Genomic DNA, 21,134 nt, shown 5'->3' with positions numbered 1-21,134 from the left:
GTAAATAACTCATTTCACAATGTATAAATCTGCGGCTTATAGTCCGGTGCAACTAATATATGGAAAAATATTTGTTTTCCCCTCGAACTTAGTAGGTGCAGCTGATACACTCTCTAGTCTGGGAAAATACGGTACAATATAAACTAGTGATCTACGAACATCAGAGCAAAGTTTGTCTCATACTTGGAGAAGGTGGGGTTTAGGGTGTGAGAAGAACAGAGTGGAGACATCCCCAGCAAGCCCCAAGAATGCATATGGGTCATAAGTGTCTTACCTTAGGACAGAAAAACAGACCAATGCAGTACGACAAAGCAGCACACACAAACACTTAGACTCAAATTGTGGCTTTAGACAAGAAATTACTCAAATATTTTTTTCGCCATTACAATCGTTTTTGTTTTTTTCATGACTTGAAAATGTGTTAAAAAAGAAAGAAAATCCACCGAAATAAAACATTTAAAAGACAGAAAGCTCATTCACATCACGCCAAGTGAAATAAAGGAAACAGCTTCCATTTCAGCTCCCTTGGACATGTTGTATTATTTTTTTGATAAGCATATGGTGTATGTACCAAAACACACATGACTAAAATAAATAAACATAACTAGTAGAGATGGACCAATTATCGGCCGGGCCAATTATCAGTGCCGATATTTGGCATTTCGACGTATCGGTATAGGCCTCTTTTTATCAGTGTATGTATGTATGTATGTGTGTGTGTGTGTGTGTGTGTGTGTGTGTGTGTGTATATATATATATAATTACGTATATATATATACATATATACACACACACACATATATATATATATATATATATATATATATATATATATATATATATATATATATATATATATATATATATGTGTGGGGGGGGAAAAAATCACAAGACAACCTCATCTCTACAGGCCTGTTTCATGAGGGGTTCCCTCAATCATCAGGAGATTTTGATTTTGATTGAGGGAACCCCTCATGAAACAGGCCTGTAGAGATGAAGTAGTCTGGATAATCTTATTAAGACATATATATATATATATATATATATATATATATATATATATATATATACATATATACATATATACACACACACACACACATATATATATATATATTTATATATATATATATATATATACACACACACACACACATGTGTGTATATATATATATATATATATATATATATATATATATATATATATACCAGTGACGTGCGGTGAGGTTGATGGCTGGTGAGGCACTGACTTCATCACAGTCAGATTTACAAACATATGAACCCTAAAGAGTATCTTATTCACCATTTGATTGGCAGCAGTTAACGGGTTATGTTTAAAAGCTCATACCAGCATTCTTCCCTGCTTGGCACTCAGCATCAAGGCTTGGAATTGGGGGTTAAATCACCAAAAATGATTCCCAGGCGCGGCGCCGCTGCTGCCCACTGCTCCCCTCACCTCCCAGGGGGTGATCAAGGGGATGGGTCAAATGCAGAGGACAAATTTCATTACACCTAGTGTGTGTGACAATCATTGGTACTTTAACTTAACTTTAACTTTACACATACAAACTGTAGCACACAAAAAAGCACATTTAATAAAAAAAAACGTTATTATGGTCTTACCTTTACTTATAAATTAAGTCCATGCGCCGCAACTAAAGCCCTCACTTCAACTTTCCACATGCAAGATTGAATCTATTTAAAAAAGTGTACCCGAGGGTTTATAAATGTCGCCTATACTGTATGAAACTACAAAATAACAAACACGGAGGCTCCAGATTACACGAGGACCACTTTATTTACCTTCTTTCAAAAACCTCCGCAACGTGACATCACTTCCGCTCTTAGCGCCTTCAAAATAAGAGCTCAAGGCATATACTGTATAACAGCGCATAACAGGAACTTAACATCACAAAGAGGAAAGCCCATGAAAATAGGTTACAAAAGTTATTTAATAAGAAGCCAAAAAGTGCAAAAACAATAATGTTCGTGTTGGAGGAGTTGTGAATTAGGTCCACCTGCAGTCTGCAGGTGTATATAATGTTGTGTCCCTGCAGTCATTCACAACTCCTCCAACACCAACATTATTGTTTTTGCACTTTTTGGCTTCTTATGAAATAATTTTTTAAAATTATTATAATCAATCTTGCACTTGGAAAGTTTAAGTGTGGGCTTTAGTTGATATAACAATTCTACAGCGGGGGTGCAGGAGGCGAGTCTCAGCCAGTGCGTCTTTTGCAGCCGTTTTATGATCGCTCAGCACAAGAAATACTTTACACACATACAGTTGTTGACAAAATACACTGTACATTATATACCTCAGCTAACTAAATTATGGAAATGTATAATATAATTCATATAGCAATACAGTCTCACTGCACAGCAGGCCAGCAGTTAGCCGAGTCCGTCCATGTTGAGGCACTGAGTGACATGCCTCAACTGGCTGCTGTCTCAGTATTTGAACGGCAAATGTGAAAATTCAGCGACTTTGAATAAAAATAATCTAAAACTGGTGAAGTTAAATGGAAAATAACTTTATAGTATAATCACTAGATACATATAACAATTTCATTTTTTTTTTTTCTTTTTACTTTTTTTTTCTTTCCATGATGGCAGGTGAGGCCCCGCCTCACCTGCCTCTAGTGACTGCACGTCACTGATATATACATACATATACATATATATACCGATTGATTGATTGATTGATTGATATATATACACATATATATATACATATATATATACCGTACACATATATATTTATATACACATATATATATATACACACATATATAAATACATATATATACACATATATATATCCACATATGTATGTGTGTATATATGTATACATTTCCATTTTCTACCGCTTATTCCCTTTGGGGTCGCGGGGGGCGCTGGAGCCTATCTCAGCTACAATCGGGCGGAAGGCGGGGTACACCCTGGACAAGTCGCCACCTCATCGCAGTATATGTATACATATACAGGTAAAAGCCAGTAAATTAGAATATTTTGAAAAACTTGATTTATTTCAGTAATTGCATTCAAAAGGTGTAACTTGTACATTATATTTATTCATTGCACACAGACTGATGCATTCAAATGTTTATTTCATTTAATTTTGATGATTTGAAGTGGCAACAAATGAAAATCCAAAATTCCGTGTGTCACAAAATTAGAATATTACTTAAGGCTAATACAAAAAAGGGATTTTTAGAAATGTTGGCCAACTGAAAAGTATGAAAATGAAAAATATGAGCATGTACAATACTCAATACTTGGTTGGAGCTCCTTTTGCCTCAATTACTGCGTTAATGCGGCGTGGCATGGAGTCGATGAGTTTCTGGCACTGCTCAGGTGTTATGAGAGCCCAGGTTGCTCTGATAGTGGCCTTCAACTCTTCTGCGTTTTTGGGTCTGGCATTCTGCATCTTCCTTTTCACAATACCCCACAGATTTTCTATGGGGCTAAGGTCAGGGGAGTTGGCGGGCCAATTTAGAACAGAAATACCATGGTCCGTAAACCAGGCACGGGTAGATTTTGCGCTGTGTGCAGGCGCCAAGTCCTGTTGGAACTTGAAATCTCCATCTCCATAGAGCAGGTCAGCAGCAGGAAGCATGAAGTGCTCTAAAACTTGCTGGTAGACGGCTGCGTTGACCCTGGATCTCAGGAAACAGAGTGGACCGACACCAGCAGATGACATGGCACCCCAAACCATCACTGATGGTGGAAACTTTACACTAGACTTCAGGCAACGTGGATCCTGTGCCTCTCCTGTCTTCCTCCAGACTCTGGGACCTCAATTTCCAAAGGAAATGCAAAATTTGCATGGTTGGGTGATGGTTTGGGGTGCCATGTCATCTGCTGGTGTCGGTCCACTCTGTTTCCTGAGATCCAGGGTCAACGCAGCCGTCTACCAGCAAGTTTTAGAGCACTTCATGCTTCCTGCTGCTCACCTGCTCTATGGAGATGGAGATTTCAAGTTCCAACAGGATTTGGCGCCTGCACACAGCGCAAAATCTACCCGTGCCTGGTTTACGGACCATGGTATTTCTGTTCTAAATTGGCCCGCCAACTCCCCTGACCTTAGCCCCATAGAAAATCTGTGGGGTATTGTGAAAAGGAAGATGCAGAATGCCAGACCCAAAAACGCAGAAGAGTTGAAGGCCACTATCAGAGCAACCTGGGCTCTCATAACACCTGAGCAGTGCCAGAAACTCATCGACTCCATGCCACGCCGCATTAACGCAGTAATTGAGGCAAAAGGAGCTCCAACCAAGTATTGAGTATTGTACATGCTCATATTTTTCATTTTCATACTTTTCAGTTGGCCAACATTTCTAAAAATCCCTTTTTTGTATTAGCCTTAAGTAATATTCTAATTTTGTGACACACGGAATTTTGGATTTTCATTTGTTGCCACTTCAAATCATCAAAATTAAATGAAATAAACATTTGAATGCATCAGTCTGTGTGCAATGAATAAATATAATGTACAAGTTACACCTTTTGAATGCAATTACTGAAATAAATCAAGTTTTTCAAAATATTCTAATTTACTGGCTTTTACCTGTGTATATATATATATGTATATATATATATATATATATATATATATGTGTGTATATATATATATATATATATATATATATATATATATATATATATATATATACCGTATATATAATGTATTTGTATTTATAAATTTATATATTTATATAAAGTATATATACTGTATATGTGTATGTGTGTGCACATATTATATTAATATAACGAATATATAATTATTAGCATTGGATATTAACAGTATGTGAAACTGTGACTCTTACCTTGTGATGACCTTCTAAAAGTTTTGTCATCAATCAGAAATATCAAGCAGCTTAAATGGATAAGTGTGGAGAGAGTGTTTTTAATGGATTGTATGTTTAATGGGTGTAATTTAAAATGGTTTATGTTTGGATGTTTTTCGTCACATAATGTTATGTGTGACCATGTCTTGCATTTTTATATATATATATTTTTTTTGCACCATGACTAGGGACTGTTGTTTGGTTGTGTCATTTAAGTAAATGTTGTGATATTTTTGAAAGGTCATTGATGTAATTTACTCACATTGTCCACAAGATGTCAGCAAAGATGTGGTATTTAGACTCTGCCTGGTATTTTACATTCATTTGAAAGTACTCCACAGTGCGGTGCTTTGTTGTACTCATGACGTTTCGGGGGCCAAATTGAAGAAGCTGGGCCGTAGTTTGGACACACCTGGTTTGGTGTAAAATGAAAAAACATTTGGATAGTGGGCGTTACACAAAGTAGAGATAAATATACACACTTAATCCCTTAAAGAAGTGTCACAGTAGTACAAAAGCCAAAAGCAGTGAAGTTGTCACGTTGTGTAAATGGTCAATAAAAAGAGAATACAACAAATCCTTTTCAACTTATATTCAATTGAATAGACTGCAAAGACATGATATTTCATGTTCACACTGAGAAACTTTCTTATTTTTTGCAAATATTAGCTCATTTGGAATTTGATGCCTGCAACATGCATACAACTATATAGAGCCTGCTGACCAACAGCATCTCTGTCTGGACTGGAACCGGCAATGCCTCAGACTGGAAGTCTCTCCAGAGAGTGGTGAGGACGGCGGAAAAGATCATCAGGACTCCTCTTCCTCCTATCCAGGAGATGGCAAAAAGCCGCTGCCTGACCAGGGCTCAGAAAATCTGCAAAGACTCCTCCCACCCCCACCAAGGACTGTTTTCACTGCTGGACTCTAGAAAGAGGTTCCGCAGCCTCCGAAGCAGAACCTCCAGTTTCTGTAACAGCTTCTTCCCTCAGGTCGTAAGACTCTTGAACGCATCATAATTAAATTATCCCCTCAACTCCCCCCAAAATGGATTAACTCGCTGGAATAAAAAAGACATTATAACATACATCCATAAACGTGGATGCATATGCAAAAGTGCAATATATTTATCTGTACAGTAATCTATTTATTTATTTATATATATTTATTTATTTTAGATATATATTCTATATTATTTATATATATATTTATTTATTTATATATGCACCTTATTGCTTTTTTATCCTGCACTACCATGAGCTTATGTAACGAAATTTCGTTCTTATCTGTGCTGTAAAGTTCAAATTTGAATGACAATAAAAAGGAAGTCTAAGTCTAAGTCTAAAAAAGCTGGCACAAGTGGCAAAAAAGAGTGAGCAAGTAGAGGAATGCTCATCAAACACTTATTTGGAGCATTCCACAGGTGAACAGGTGGGTGCCATGATTGGCTATAAAAGCAGCTTCCATGAAACGCTCAGTCGTTCACAAACAAGGACGGGGCGAGGGTCACCACTTTGTCAACAAATGCCTGAGCAAATTGTTTAAGAACAACATTTCTCAACCAGCTACTGCAAGGAATTTAGGGATTTCATCGTCTACGCTCCGTAATATCATCAAAAGGTTCAGAGAATCTGGAGAAATCACTGCAAGGCCGAAAAACAACATTGAATGCCCGTGACCTTTGATCCCTCAGGCTGTACTGCATCAAAAAGCGACATCAATGTATAAAGGATATCACCACATGGGCTCAGGAACACTTCAGAAAACCACTGTCAGTAACTACAGTTGGTCGCTACATCTGTAAGTGCAAGTTAAAACTCTACTATGCAAAGCCAAAGCCATTTATCAACAACACCCAGAAACGCCGCCGGCTTCGCTGGGCCCGAGCTCATCTAAGATGGACTGATGCAAAGTGGAAAAGTGTTCTGTGGTCTGACGAGTCCACATTTCAAATTGTTTTTGGAAACTGTGGACGTCGTATCCTCCGGACCAAAGAGGAAAAGGACCATCCGGACTGTTCTAGGCGCAAGGGGTAAAAGGCAGCATGTGTGATGGTATGGAGGTGTGTTAGTGGCCAAGGCATGGGTAACTTACACATCTGTGAAGGCACCATTAATGCTGAAAGGTACATACAGCTTTTGGAGCAACATATGTTGTTATCATGGACGCCCCTGTTTATTTCAGCAAGACAATGCCAAGCCAGGTGTTACAACAGCGTGGCTTCATAGTAAAAGACTGCGGGTACTAGACTGACCTGCCTATAGTCCAGACATTGAAAATGTGTGGTGCAATATGAAGGCTAAAATATGAGAAGGGAGACTGTTGAACAACTTAAACTGTACATCAAGCAAGAATGGGAAAGAATTCCACTTCAAAAATGTGTCTCCTCAGTTCCCAAACCTTTACTGAGTGTTGTTAAAAGGAAAGGCCATGTAACACAGTGGTATAAATGCCCCTCTGACAACTTTTTTGCAATGTGTTGCTGCCATTAAATTCTAAATTCATGGTTATTTGCAAAAAAAATGAAGTTTCTGAGTGTGAACATGAAATATCTTGTCTTTGCAGTCTATTCAGCTGAATATAAGTTGAAAAGGTATGCATACAGCTGTAAAGCGGCATTGGAAACAAGTTTAAAAGTAACCGCAGGCAGTCATAATATTACAAACAATGGGATTAAAATCTCTGAGGTCGACCACGAGAGACACGGATTAAAAACGTTGCATGCAAACATCAAAAGGCAGCGTTTGTCTTACCGGGGTCATGTGATTTTTTGGAGCCAATGGCTGCTTCTCTTCTTCTTCTTCTTCTTCTTTTATTTAATGGCGGTTGGCAAGCAACCTTCTGGTGTGCATTTCCGCCACCTACTGAAATGGAGTGTGGACCGAGGTGGATCCCTACTCTATATTCTTTTATTGAGCCCTGTCTTTTTAAAATATGTATATATTGCTTTGTAACTTACATGTTCTGAGTGCAATCCTAAAATATCTTCCACTACTAACCTAACCTTTTCTTTCGCTAACTTATTTCCCTTTCTCTATTGTATTTCATACAATGTATTAAAACATGTCCTACACTTTCCATCTGATGACAACAGTCACACAGCCTGTATTATGTTTCCTATCAATTTCAATTAACTATTTAGATATGTTTGTCCTAATCTCATTCTAGTAATAATGTCTTCTTCCTTCCTATTTCTATTGCCTCCTCTCCTCTGGACTCTGTAATACTCTCTGCCTTTTGTTCCCTTATTCCAATCATCTTGACACTTTTTATTGTCTTCTATCTTAATTATGTTCTTCACTTCTTCTTTACTGTGGTTCATCTCTCTTCTGTTTTAGTTCTTGCTTGTTTTGCGTACCTACCTGCTAACTCATTCCCCACAACTCCTACATGAGCAGGAACCCAGAGGAATGTTACCACAGATCCGCTTTATTCTGCACATTGCCTGAACTATTTCATAAACTAACCAGATGAGGCAATTCCTGAAGGAATTGCGTGTGAATGCTCAATGCTGAAGTTGAACTGAAATCTTGGAATTTTTTTTAGAATTGTTGAAGTAGAGCACACAATTCCCAAACAGGCTGAATATTTTCAAGTTGGAACGGTTTGAATCAGATGAAAAATGTGGGAGTTGTGGAACTTTGAAGAATGGCCCAATGGGAATTTCCCAACAATTGGGAATTTCGGGAAATGCGGGAATTTTTGGGGAAAATGGTTCTGAATAAGTGGGAATGGTTGGTGTTGGAATTTTTCAAATCGGTCGAGAAATGTTGAAGTAGTAACATTTGAATTGAGAAATGGTATTAAGGAATTTCGGTAAAACGGGGAATTTTTCCAGTTCAAAGAACAACTTTGTTTTTTGTCCTGATTAAGAGGAATGTTTGGACGGTGGAACGGTTGAAGTGGGTTGTAAAATATGCGAGGAGGAGTCGCAAGAAAAAAGGGTGGAAATAGGGCGTTGGAAAAGAAGGAATTCTGGAAAATCCTGGAATTTTTTTTAACTTAGAAAAAGGGTAGTTTGAATTTCCAGAATGGTTAAAGGTGGAATGGTTTGAAGAATGTGGGAATTTTGGAAGTTTGAAAAATGGCCAATTCATTTTGAATGGGAAAAATGTCCCGGAAAACCTGGAATTCTGGGAAATCTGGGAATTTTTGGAATTTGTCAAGGGAAAGCCCGCATTCCCGAATAGGCTGAACAGTTTGAAGTTGGAACGCTTTGAATCGGGTGAAAAATGTGGAAGGTAGAGCGCACCAAAATCTGATGAATTTTGGTGTAGAAAACCATGTGTGTGATAATAATAAATAGATGGATTTTGGTGTAGAAAACCATTTGTGTGATAATAATAAATACATGAATTTTGGTGTAGAAAACCATTTTTGTGATAATAATAAATACATGAATTTTGGTGTAGAAATTCACGTGTGTGATAATAATAAATAGATGAATTTTGGTGTAGAAAACCGTATGTGGGATGATAATAATAAATAGATGAATTTTGGTGTAGAAAACCATTTGTTTGATGATAATAAATAGATGAATTTTGGTGTAGAAAACCATTTGTTTGATGATAATAAATAGAAGAATTTTGGTGTAAAAAAACATTTGTTTGATGATAATAAATAGAAGAATTTTGGTAATAAATAATTAATAAAAAACATTTGTTTGAAGATTATAAATAGATGCATTTTGGTGTAGAAAACCATTTGTTTGATAATAATGAATAGATTAATTTTGGTGTAGAAAACCATTTGTTTGATGATAATAAATAGATGAATTTTGGTGTAAAAAAACATTTGTTTGATAATAATAAATAGATGAATTTTGGTGTAGAAAACCATGTGTGTGATAATAATAAATACATTAAATTTGGCGTACAAAACCATTTGTGTGATAATAATAAATATATGAATTTTAGTGTAGAAAACCATGTGTGTGATTATAATAAATAGACGAAATTTGGTGTAGAAAACCATGTGTGTGATAATAAAAAATACATGAATTTTGGTGTAGAAAACCATTTGTGTGATAATAATAAATATATGAATTTTAGTGTAGAAAACCATGTGTGTGATAATAATAAATATGTTAATTTTGGTGTAGAAAACCATATGTGTGATAACAATAAATAGATGAATTTTGGTGTAGAAAACCATGTGTGTGATAATAATAAATATATGAATTTTGGTGTAGAAAACCATTTATGTGATAATAATAAATAGATGAATTTTGGTGTAGAAAACCATTTGTGTGATAATGATAAATATATGAATTTTGGTGTGCAAAACCCAATGTGTGTGATAATAATAAATAGATGAATTTTGGTGTAGAAAACCATTTGTGTGATCATTATAAATAGATTAATTTTGGTGTAGAAAACCATGTGTATGATAATAATAAATAGATGAATTTTGGTGTAGAAAACCATGTGTATGATAATAATAAATAGATGACTTTTGGTGTAAAAAAACATATGTGTGTAATAGTAAATAGATGAATTTTGGTGTAGAAAACCATGTGTATGATAATAATAAATAGATGAATTTTGGTGTAGAAAACCATGTGTGTGATAATAATAAATAGATGAATTTTGCTGTCGAAAACCATGGGTGTGATAATAATAAATAGATTAATTTTGATGTAGAAAACCATGTGTGTGATAATAATAAATAGATTAAGTTTGGTGTAGAAAACCATTTGTTTGATAATAATAAATAGATTAATTTTGATGTAGAAAACCTTAGGTGTGATAATAATAAATAGATTCATTTTGGTGTAGAAATCAATTTGTGTGATAATAATAAATAGATTAATTTTGGTGTAGAAAACTGTATGTGTGATAATAATAAATAGATTAATTTTGGTGTAGAAAACCATATGTGTGATAATAATAAATAGATTAATTTTGGTGTAGAAAACCATTTGTGTGATGATAATAAATTAATTAATTTTGGTGTAGAAAACCATGTGTGTGATAATAATAAATAGATGAATTTTGGTGTAGAAAACCATTTGTTTGATGATAATAAATAGATGAATTTTGGTGTAGAAAACCATTTGTTTGATGATAATAAATAGATGAATTTTGGTGTAGGAAACCATTTGTTTGATGATAATAAATAGATGAATTTTGGTGTAAAAAAAACATTTGTTTGATGATAATAAATAGATGAATTTTGGTGTAGAAAACCATTGTTTGATGATAATAAATAGATACATTTTGGTGTAGGAAATCATTTGTGTGATAATAATAAATAGATTAAGTTTGGTGTAGAAAACCATTTGTGTGATCATAATAAATAGATTCAGTTTGGTGTAGAAACCCCAATGTGTAGATGCTTTGGAGCATTCACACAAATATGGCTGCTTCTCATCCGGGCGGAAGTAAGTCGTTGACAGACACCAGCGTCGTCCAATCAGAGGCTGCGGATCGGGTTTAGGGCGGGCTGCTAATGCGGAGGTGGGATTTTAGCTAGCGTCCATCTTCGGCTAAATTACACTGAGCGAGCTTGTCGAAAAGAAAGTACATTTGGAAGTAAAGAAGACTCTGGACTAAGTGTTGCTGTTATTGAAAAAAGAAAAACGAAAGCCCATATCATAGGTAAATGTCGTGAAAAGATGTGAATGTTGCCGGTCGGTTCGACCCAGTTTCCATTTTTTTCCTCAAATTGCCTAGCCGAGCCTCCAGCTAGCATCTTTAGCCCGAGCTAGCTAGCAGCTTACAGATAAATGTGTGCATTTCTCTAAACGCTGCGTGTAATTGTGCATGCAGATGCCCTCCCGTGCACTCCGTGTGCACCGGGCGGCCGGTAAAGCGAGTTAGTAGGCGAGGTGAACGAGGCTTCAGCTGCAGGCGAGTAGTGCTAACGTTAGCCGGTGGAGTGGTTAGCATCTGTGACACAGTGCAGCCTCCAGCCAATATCTGATCATCATCATCATAATAACTACAACATTCCAGCAGGAAATCATGATGGTCCTGCTACCTGTGCCCTGGACCTCTGGCCGGGGGTCGCCGTACTTAGTAGATCAATCAATCAATCAAAGTTTATTTATATAGCCCTAAATCAGGATTGTCTCAAAGGGCTGCACAAGCCACAGCGACATCCTCAGCTAGTGCCAAGTGTCTGAATCCAGGAGTTTTAGGTGTAAGATAAGAGAGCCACAGAGCTAGCCTAAAACAGTAGCATGTTTACAAAAAAGTGCTAACACGTGTGCTTGCGATGGCATGATAACAGTCAGCATGTTTCATACACCAAGTTATATGACTCAAAGGTGTATGTCTGCAGAAATAGAAAAAAAAGTGTAAAATTTGAAGAAAAAGTTAGCATGCTTAAGTTAGCTTGCTAGCATGCGAAAGTCACCATGGTGACGTGAAATGTTCCCAATTTAAAATACGCCTTTCGGCGCAAATGAGGGCTTTCCGACGATATAGCATATGTGGGGGTTCGTTGGCCGGTTCGTCTCGTAGTAGACAAAATGTCTTTTTTTTTTTGTTCGTGAACAACGTTGCCATGGTAACACGAAATGTTCTCAATATAGAATACAATCATCGGCGCAAAACAGACCTTTCTGACAGTATAACACATGTGGGGGTACGTTGGCCGGTTAGTCTCGTATTAGACAAAGTAGGCGTACCCATTCAAATGGCCCATTTCTGGCACATATTTTGTTTTGATCGTGAATAGCGTCGCCATTGTAACCCGAAATGATCCCAATTCAAAATACCCCCATAGGTGGAAAGTAGACCTTTTTTGACGGTGTAACATATGTGGGGGTTCGTTGGCCGGTTCGTCTCGTATTAGACAAAAGATGAGTTCCTTTTCAATTGGCCCATTTTTTCTCTCTCCCGTGAATACCGTTGCCACGGTAACACAAAAAATTTCCCAATTGAGATTTCCGCAATGGGCGCGAACGAGACCTTTCCGACGGTATAACATGTGTGGGGGTTTGTTGGCCGGTTTGTCTCGTAGTGGACGTAAGAGCTTATGATAGAAGAAGTATAAAAATAAAGTTCAAGACTGTGGGCAGCGGATGTGCTCTTTTGATGCCCTGACCTTGTGTTGTCTTCCCCCTGCTCAGCTCACGCGGTGACAGACGGAATGTGGACATCGTCGTAGTCAGACCATGGCTGACAAGAGGAAACTTCAAGGTAAGAAGTGTTTCCATTCGCAGTCTGCTAGAACATCCATGTTGTGTTGTAGAGCTGCAACGGACAAATAGTTAGTGACTGTTTTATCGGTCAGTCGACTAATCGGATTATGGACTTGTTTCTTCAGCATTGTCCACACGTTTAAGTCAGGACTTTGGGAAGGCCATTCTAAAACCTTCATTCTAGCCTGATTTAGCCATTCCTTTACCACTTCTGAGGTGTGTTTGGGGTCATTGTCCTGTTGGAACACCCAACTGCGCCCAAGACCCAACCTCCGGGCTGATGATTTTAGCTTGTCCTGAAGAATTTGGAGGTAATCCTTCTTTTTCATTGTCCCATTTACTCTCTGTAAAGCACCAGTCCTGTTGGCAGCAAAACAGGCCCAGAGCATAATACTACCACCACCATGCTTGACAGTAAGGATTGTGTTCCTGGGATTAAAGGCCTCACCTTTTCTCCTCCAAACATATTGCTGGGTATTGTGGCCAAACAGCTCCATTTTTGTTTCATCTGACCACAGAACTTTCCTCCAAAAGGTCTTCTCTTGTGTGTGTGTGTATATGTATATATATATATATATATATATATATATATATATATATATATATATATATATATATATATATTAGAGATGCGCGGATAGGCAATTATTTCATCCGCAACTGCATCACAAAAGTCGTCAACCATCCGCATCCACCCGAACTAACATTTAATCAAAACCGCACCCGCCCGTTGTTATATATCTAATATAGACGATGCAAGGCATTAGTGAGGTTATAAAGCTTTTGCCTGTTAAAGAAAGGAGACTGATCCAATGCAGCAGAGACATTCAATGCGTGCCACGCTGTCACGGCCCAGACGCACACTAGTGCGCAATCATCTGGGAGCCGCGCTGAGCGCACCTCCAAGCGCGCTCGCGCCACTCAAACTGCTGCAGGCAGCTGCGTTCTATCTTGTTTTAACATCCTGTGGCACTCTTCTGGGATCACGGCGGACGAAACTGCTCATGCTCAGGGTGTTTGTGGAGGTTCGGGGTTTTGCACAAATGTGATGCACCATGTTAGATGTCCCGGTTTTGTGACTGTCGTAGACATAAACAGCGTCGCAGCTCTTGCAAATCACGTAGCCAGCATTACTATCATCCTGATTTACAACCTCATAAAAACGAGTCCACGCTGAACTTTTCTGGCCTTTTTTTCCCCTGGTCTTCAGTATTCCCTTTTTTAGTTTGTCGCGTACCACGTTTGCTGCCGGCGTTGCCATCTCTTTTTTTTTTTTTTTTCTGTTGTGGCATATGCTGCAGGTGCCTGCTCGTTTTTCGTATGTGGGTAACAACATTTAACTATGTATATATATTTCCGAATTGGTTTAACTGCCACCCGCCTGAATCTATTTAAAATCTAATTTTTTTTTATTTCAACCACCCGACCCGCGGATAAAATCTAATTTTTTTTATTTCAACCGCCCGACCCGCGGATAATCCGCGGACTCCGCGGTTGTGTCCGCAAACCGCGCATCTCTGATATATATATATATATATATATATATATATATATATATATATATATATATAAAATAGACAAAAAATAGTGTTCATGTATGAGATTTAGGGCTGGCAATTATGGCCAAAGTAGTCATTAAGATTATTGTTATCAATCATGATTAGTGATTGTTAAGTAAAGCAGTGTTGGGGTGTGACCGTAATACCATCATGTCATTTGTAATGTCTAATAAAAAGACTATAGATAAACGTTGTCCATATATTTATAAACAAATATTTATTTTTTTATTCTTTAGTAACATCAGCTTGTCAGCTTTTTGTCATTACATAAATAAATGATGCCTTTATCTCTATTTTTACATTTTGATAGAGAGTTTTTATTTATATATTTTTTTTAAGTTATGTACATCTATATGTACATGTAGATGATGTATCGGGACAAATCTATTAAGAGTTTGAGCAGAAATATGTCGTATAGTAATTAACTATACACAATAAAACATTAACAAAATGATGTGTCACATGAATTATTTTTGAAGTGACATGAAAAAAACACAATTAATGTAAACAAAACCTGGTGTTTACTTTTTGATATCAAAATAAAACACAAAGCAGTTTGGCTAATGAAGATGAAGTCTAATAAACAAGCTTTGTTCTTCTCCAATGCCTCCCTAGTGGTTCAGTATGACTGTTTGACCAACCAAAAAAAAATGATGAGAGGACTAAACATTTTAGCTAGTAATGATGCTGTCTGTGTAGGCCTTGTGATGAGTTGGTGACTTGTCCAGGGTGTACCCCGCCTACCACCCGAATGCAGCTGAGATAGGCTCCAGCACCCCCCGTGACCCCAAAAGGGACAAGCGGTAGTAAATGAATGGATTATGTCATTTGAACACTGATACAGTTTGCAGTTAAATAAAGTACAAGTGAGCATCCCAGTCAACAAACTAAAGACTTTATAAACAAGTTGTGACAATGTTCACGCCACATCGCCTGCTGCAAAACATCAAATAGTTTTTCACCTTCGTTGTTTACTTTTAGTGTGGGGACAATATTGTCCACACCTGTCTCCATCTAAACACAGCATTGCGCTCTTAAACCCACGGCGGGAAGCGAGGGAAAATGACGTTAAACGAAACGCTTGGCTCTGTTTACTCGGAGGGGAAATCTCCGCAGCAAAGTCAGTGTCGTTGGTCCGCCATGATTATCAAGCCAAACACCGCTAGCGCGCATGCTTCCTGTGGCCCAAAATGCATTAATAAATGACGTTTTTTCGGTAGTTAAAAAATTAAACAGTATTACTAACCATTATTATCGCAAATCATCATTATACCGTTTACCCTTACGTCCCTATTCCATTAACAAGTAAAAAGTCAAGGGCGGTCATGGCATGTTCTTGCTGCAAATGTTGGCCAATTTTTTGGGCATTACGGCAAATGACGAGGGCGGTCGCGGCACTTGCCGCAGTTGCCGCGGTGAAATTCGAGTGCTGTCATAGTAAACAACCAACCAATCATGGATGTTCTTATACGTGCAAGCACATCTTGGAAGGAGGAAGGGGAGGGGTTTAGTAGCTAGCGGGGGAGAACAAGGAACACAACAAATAAGCGATGTTTGGTCATTTTAACGTGAAATAAATTATATTGATATTACGATATTTTCTGAATTCATGTCTTCTTTGAAAATATATCGATATATCTTACAAACTCGATGTATCGCCCAGCCCTACGCGTGATTGGAACTGAAATGCTTGAATGTCCCGGGTGAGTGGAGTGTGTGGATGGTGGAACGGTTCAAATCGGATAAGAAATGTGGGATGTGCAGTAGATTGTATATTTCCCATTCATTGTCAATAAGGAGAACATTCTGGGAAAACCAGGAATTTTGGGAAAGGAAAAACATGTTTTGCGTTCGATATATCGGAACAGTGGTGGTTGGAAGGTCGGAATCACGTTTAAAAATGGCACAAAAAATTGAGAATTTAGGGCATCATCGGATTATAAAGTGTATGGGAATTTCGGGAAAACAGGGAATTTGTTAACATTTTACTCACACAATTGTCCTGGATGATATGAATGGTTTGGTGTTGGAATTTTTGGAATCGGTTGGAAAATGTTGATGTAGTTTGAATTGGAATTTCGGGAAAACCGGGATTTTTTACCAAAAACAAATAGGAGCATTTATTTGTTGTCCCGACTAAGAAAAATGGTTTGTAGGTGGAATGGTCCACAAGGTTTGAAAAATATGGACTGTGACAACTTTCCAGGAAGAGGTGAAAATAAGGCTTTGGAAAACCAGGAATTCGTGATTAGATTATTGTTTTTTTAATGGGAAAATGGTAGTTTGATTGTCCAAAGTGAGTGGAGTTTGGAACAATTCAGATCAGGTGAGAAATGTGGCAATTGGGCAAGTTTGAAAATTGGCCCATTCATTTTCCATTGGCAAAATGTCCTGGAAAACCGGAAATTCTGGGTAATCCGGGATATTTTTTCCAAATTATTTTGCGGCCGAAAAGATACCAGGGTGATTCTTTTGGTGAACAAACTATGCTGCTCATTCGGCCATTACAAACTAACAATCTTTTGTCTATTTACAAACAAGGACAGGCAAACAAAACAAAGTATAAAACAGCAAAAGTAACTTGCTGAAAAAGTAACAAGCACTTTGTGATGGTGTTGTTGAACAGCTGCACACTGCTTTATTATTGATTAACTCCTGTCATTTCTCACTATCGAGGGTTGGTTTGTATCGGTATCAAAACTTCAATACTTTACAAAATAAAGGTGACCCCAAAAAAGTCATTATATTTTATTTTAACAACAAAAAATAATTATGCTACATTAAATGTATGTTTTTTAATGCAATCAAAGAACAATTTATGCGTAAAATAAGATGTTGAACATACAAGACAACTTGTCTTTTAGTAGTAAGTAAGCAAACAAAGACTCCTAATTAGATTCAAGATTGTTTGTCATATGCACAGTTAAACAGACAGTTTGCCGTACAATGAAAATCTTAACCCTAACCCAATGATGATAAACCTTCTTTCTTTGGTGACATGGAGCTCAAATTGGCAGATTATGTTGATTCTGATATTATTATGGGTGGAGATCTAAATTTAACAATAAATCCAAATATTGATAAAACTAATAAGATAACAAGAAATCATTTTTTTCTCTTCTGAAATTAATGCAAACTCTTAACCTAATAGATATTTGGAGAACCTTAAATCCATTTGAGAAGGATTTCACTTTTTATTCAAACAGACATCAGTCATTTTCAAGAATTGGTATGTTCTTTGTTCCTAAGGCAATTGTAGAAAACGTGCAGGCTAAAATTCACCCAATAATTATTTCTGATCATAGTCCAATTCAAATTGACTTAAGCTTTCCTCCTGTCGCTTTCCAATTCAAACAATGGAAAATTAATATTTATTTATTAGATAGTGAGGAAAATAAATTACGAATTAAAGAATTGATTTCAGATTTTATTAAAAATAACCAGGATTTTGTCTCTGACATCTCCACAATATGGGAAGCACTTAAATGTTGTGTAAGAGGAGAACTTATTAGGATTGCAAGCTTTAAGAATAAAAAACAACGTGCTGAAGAAAATGAATTATTGAATGGAATCAAACAATTGCAGGACACATAGTCCAAACAGTATAATCAGGAAACATGGATCAAACTTTGCAAACAAAGAATGGAATATGATAATATAATAAAGCAGAAGGTTGAATGTAAAATTAATAGGGCAAAATTAAAGTTTCATGAATACGGCGAGCAAGCTGGAAAGCTCCTTGCGTTAAGATTAAAGAAGCAGAATATCTAATCTTAAACTTTCAGATGGTAGTATTTCTGTTGATCCCATGCAAATCAATGAAACGTTTAGAACATTTTATACAAATGTATATAAGCCTGAGAAAGATTGTAGCATAGAAGCTATGCAGTCATATTTAAACGCAATACAACTGCCATCCTTATCAGAGCATGACAAAAAAATCACTGGAGGAACCTATACAATTAACGGAAATTCAAAAAGCTATAAATTTGCAAAAAATAAATCTCCTGGCCCTGATGGCTACAATACAGAATTTTATCAAATATTCAGTGAAGATTTGTCTTCTCTATTATTGCAAATATACCAATCTTCATTTAATAACCAATTGTTTTCTCCAACCTTCAATTTTTCTCATATCTCATTGATACATAAAAAGGATAAACACCCATTGAATTGCAGTAATTATCGTCCTTTATCCCTAGCCAATATGGACAATAAAATCTTGGCAAAAATCTTAGTCACACGATTATCAAATGTAATAGGAAAATTAATTCATGATGACCAAACTGGCTTCATGGAAGGTCGACAATCTTCAGACAGTACAAGGAAATTGTTCAATGTTACTTACTATGCTAGAAGTCTCCCTTATCCCACAGCAGTATGTACTGTTGATGCGGAGAAGGCATAAACTGCTCATTTATGTTTAGCACATATGTAAATTTGGATTTGGAGATAATTTTGTACAATGGATTAAGATGCTTTATACAAGACCCATGGCATCAGTCAAAACCAATAATCATATTTCAGAACCTTTTTCGTTAAAAAGAGGAGTAAAACAGGGATGTCCTGCATCTGGATTATTATTTAATTTGGTTATTGAACCCTTAGCTGCAAAAATAAGAAGTGAAAATAATATTCATGGTATAAAAATTGGCTCTCAGCATAATAAGCTATGGATGTATTGTGACAACATCATTCTCTAGCTGTCACATGTTAACTCCTCTCTTCACTATATCAATGATGTCATCACTGAATATGGCTGTTTATCAGGGTATAAAGTCCATTGGGACAAATGTGAAATATTACCACTTAAACACTGCAAGAAATCACAAGTTCAGACCTCCAAAATGAAATGGAAAGAGGCAGAAATCGTATATCTAGGACTACACATTACACCAAACCTTTATGCAAGTAGAGATATAAATCTTAAACATTTAAAAAATAAGATAGAATCCAAAATGGAACGCTGGTCACGTCTCCAAATATCACTTTGGGGTCGGGTGAACATAGTAAAAATGAGTATACTGCCAGCAGTTAATTATATACTGAAAACGATGCCTGTCCTAATTAATGAAAGTTGGTTTAAGAAAATACATACAATGATATCACATTTGATATGGTGTGGAAAGAAGTTCATACTTAAGGTTGTCTTGTACACAAGATAAAGGAGGACTACAATTACCAAACTTCTTAAATTATTATATCTCCTTCGCTTGTGAACAAGCAAGCCACTTATCTCATTCTTCTGCAGATAAGGACTGGATCAACATAGAAAAAAATTTGTTAATGAATTTGGACATTGATGTGGGAAGCTTATATTATATTAAAAAAATACCTAATGAATTGAGGCAGAGCCCAATAGAAGCCACCTTTAACATTCTAATACTGTGTCAGAAAATACTAGGAATCAACCCAATGACATCTGTCAATCATCCGCTTTGGTACAATCCTAATATTATCATTAATAAAAATGTGGTTAAATGGACAACATGGAAAGACAGAGGTATTACTAAACCTCATCATATTATTAATAAAAACCCTTTTAAACCGTTCAATGATTTAGTTGATCAATATAATCATCATCATCAATCATTTTTTTACATTTTATCTCTTTAAAACACGCTGTAAATAAATGCATATCCTCTGAAAGTATGTCTTTAAATAGCCATGAACTGGAAGATGCACTTTTTAATCAAGATACAATTAAGAAATTAAACTATTTTATGGAATAATAAATGAACACCACACTAGAAATGCAAATAATGCATGTGCTGGGAAATGGATGATGGACTTAAACATTTGAGATGAAAGAGACATATCTTGGAATGATATTTGGAAAAATGCCAATAAGCCCTTTAGAAGCATTAAAGATAAGCTGACTCAATTTAAGATATTGAGTAGATTGTTTTTGACATCTTCTCAGCTGTTCAAATTGGCGTAGTAGATAGCAAGTTATGTATGAAGTGTCGGGCAGCTGAGGGAACTCTTGTTCATTTATTGTGGGAATGTCAGAGAATAAAAGAGTTATGGTTTAAAACAACAAAAGAAGCAATCACATTCCTTAATATAAACATCCCAATGACACTGCAAACTTGTATTCTTGGGGATCTACATCAATTTAGTAACGTGTCATCAAAGAGTAAAAATGCTTTTCTTTCAATATGCATACCGGTAATAACAAAAAGGGTAATATTAAAAAAATGGATAGCTGTTGATAGTCCAACTCTTACTGACTGCTACACACAAGCTATGGAGATGATGTCAGTAGAACAAACGGCATTTAGTTTAGATAATAATGAGTCATATATTGGAATATGGGATCCATTATTTAAATTTGTTTCAACTAATAAATGAACCAAAATATGACTTGTATCTTTGTGGAGAATGTTGGACGCGGTGTGTTGTCGGGCTTATGAGATGTGATGCAAGTGTAAGTACTATTGTTCATTTCTAATTTTTTATTAATGTTTTTAATGATGATGTCAATGAGGGTTTTTTAATCACTGCTATTTTGAAATTGTTACTAATATTGATGCTGTTGTCGATAATGTTCATTTTTGTTTCACTACATTTGGA

General features: G+C 36.4%; 1 protein-coding gene across 5 annotated transcripts in view; it reads left to right on the top strand.

The window, feature by feature from the left end:
* The first annotated feature begins 11,293 nt into the window (after window positions 1–11,293).
* The window catches only part of LOC133604628 (CCR4-NOT transcription complex subunit 3-like), a 53,645-nt gene continuing 43,804 nt past the window's right edge, over window positions 11,294–21,134 (top strand). For all 5 annotated transcript variants that reach the window (XM_061957934.2, XM_061957926.2, XM_061957919.2 and 2 more), the window contains exons 1-2: window positions 11,294–11,449; window positions 12,928–12,997. In XM_061957934.2, coding sequence (XP_061813918.2) covers window positions 12,973–12,997 — 25 coding nt within the window. In that variant the 5' untranslated portion in view covers window positions 11,294–11,449; window positions 12,928–12,972. The remainder of the gene's footprint in view (window positions 11,450–12,927; window positions 12,998–21,134) is intronic.

The sequence above is a fragment of the Nerophis lumbriciformis genome, linkage group LG04 (genome assembly GCF_033978685.3).
Source record: "Nerophis lumbriciformis linkage group LG04, RoL_Nlum_v2.1, whole genome shotgun sequence".
Lineage (NCBI taxonomy): Eukaryota > Metazoa > Chordata > Actinopteri > Syngnathiformes > Syngnathidae > Nerophis > Nerophis lumbriciformis.
This window is presented reverse-complemented; position numbering and strand designations above follow the sequence as displayed.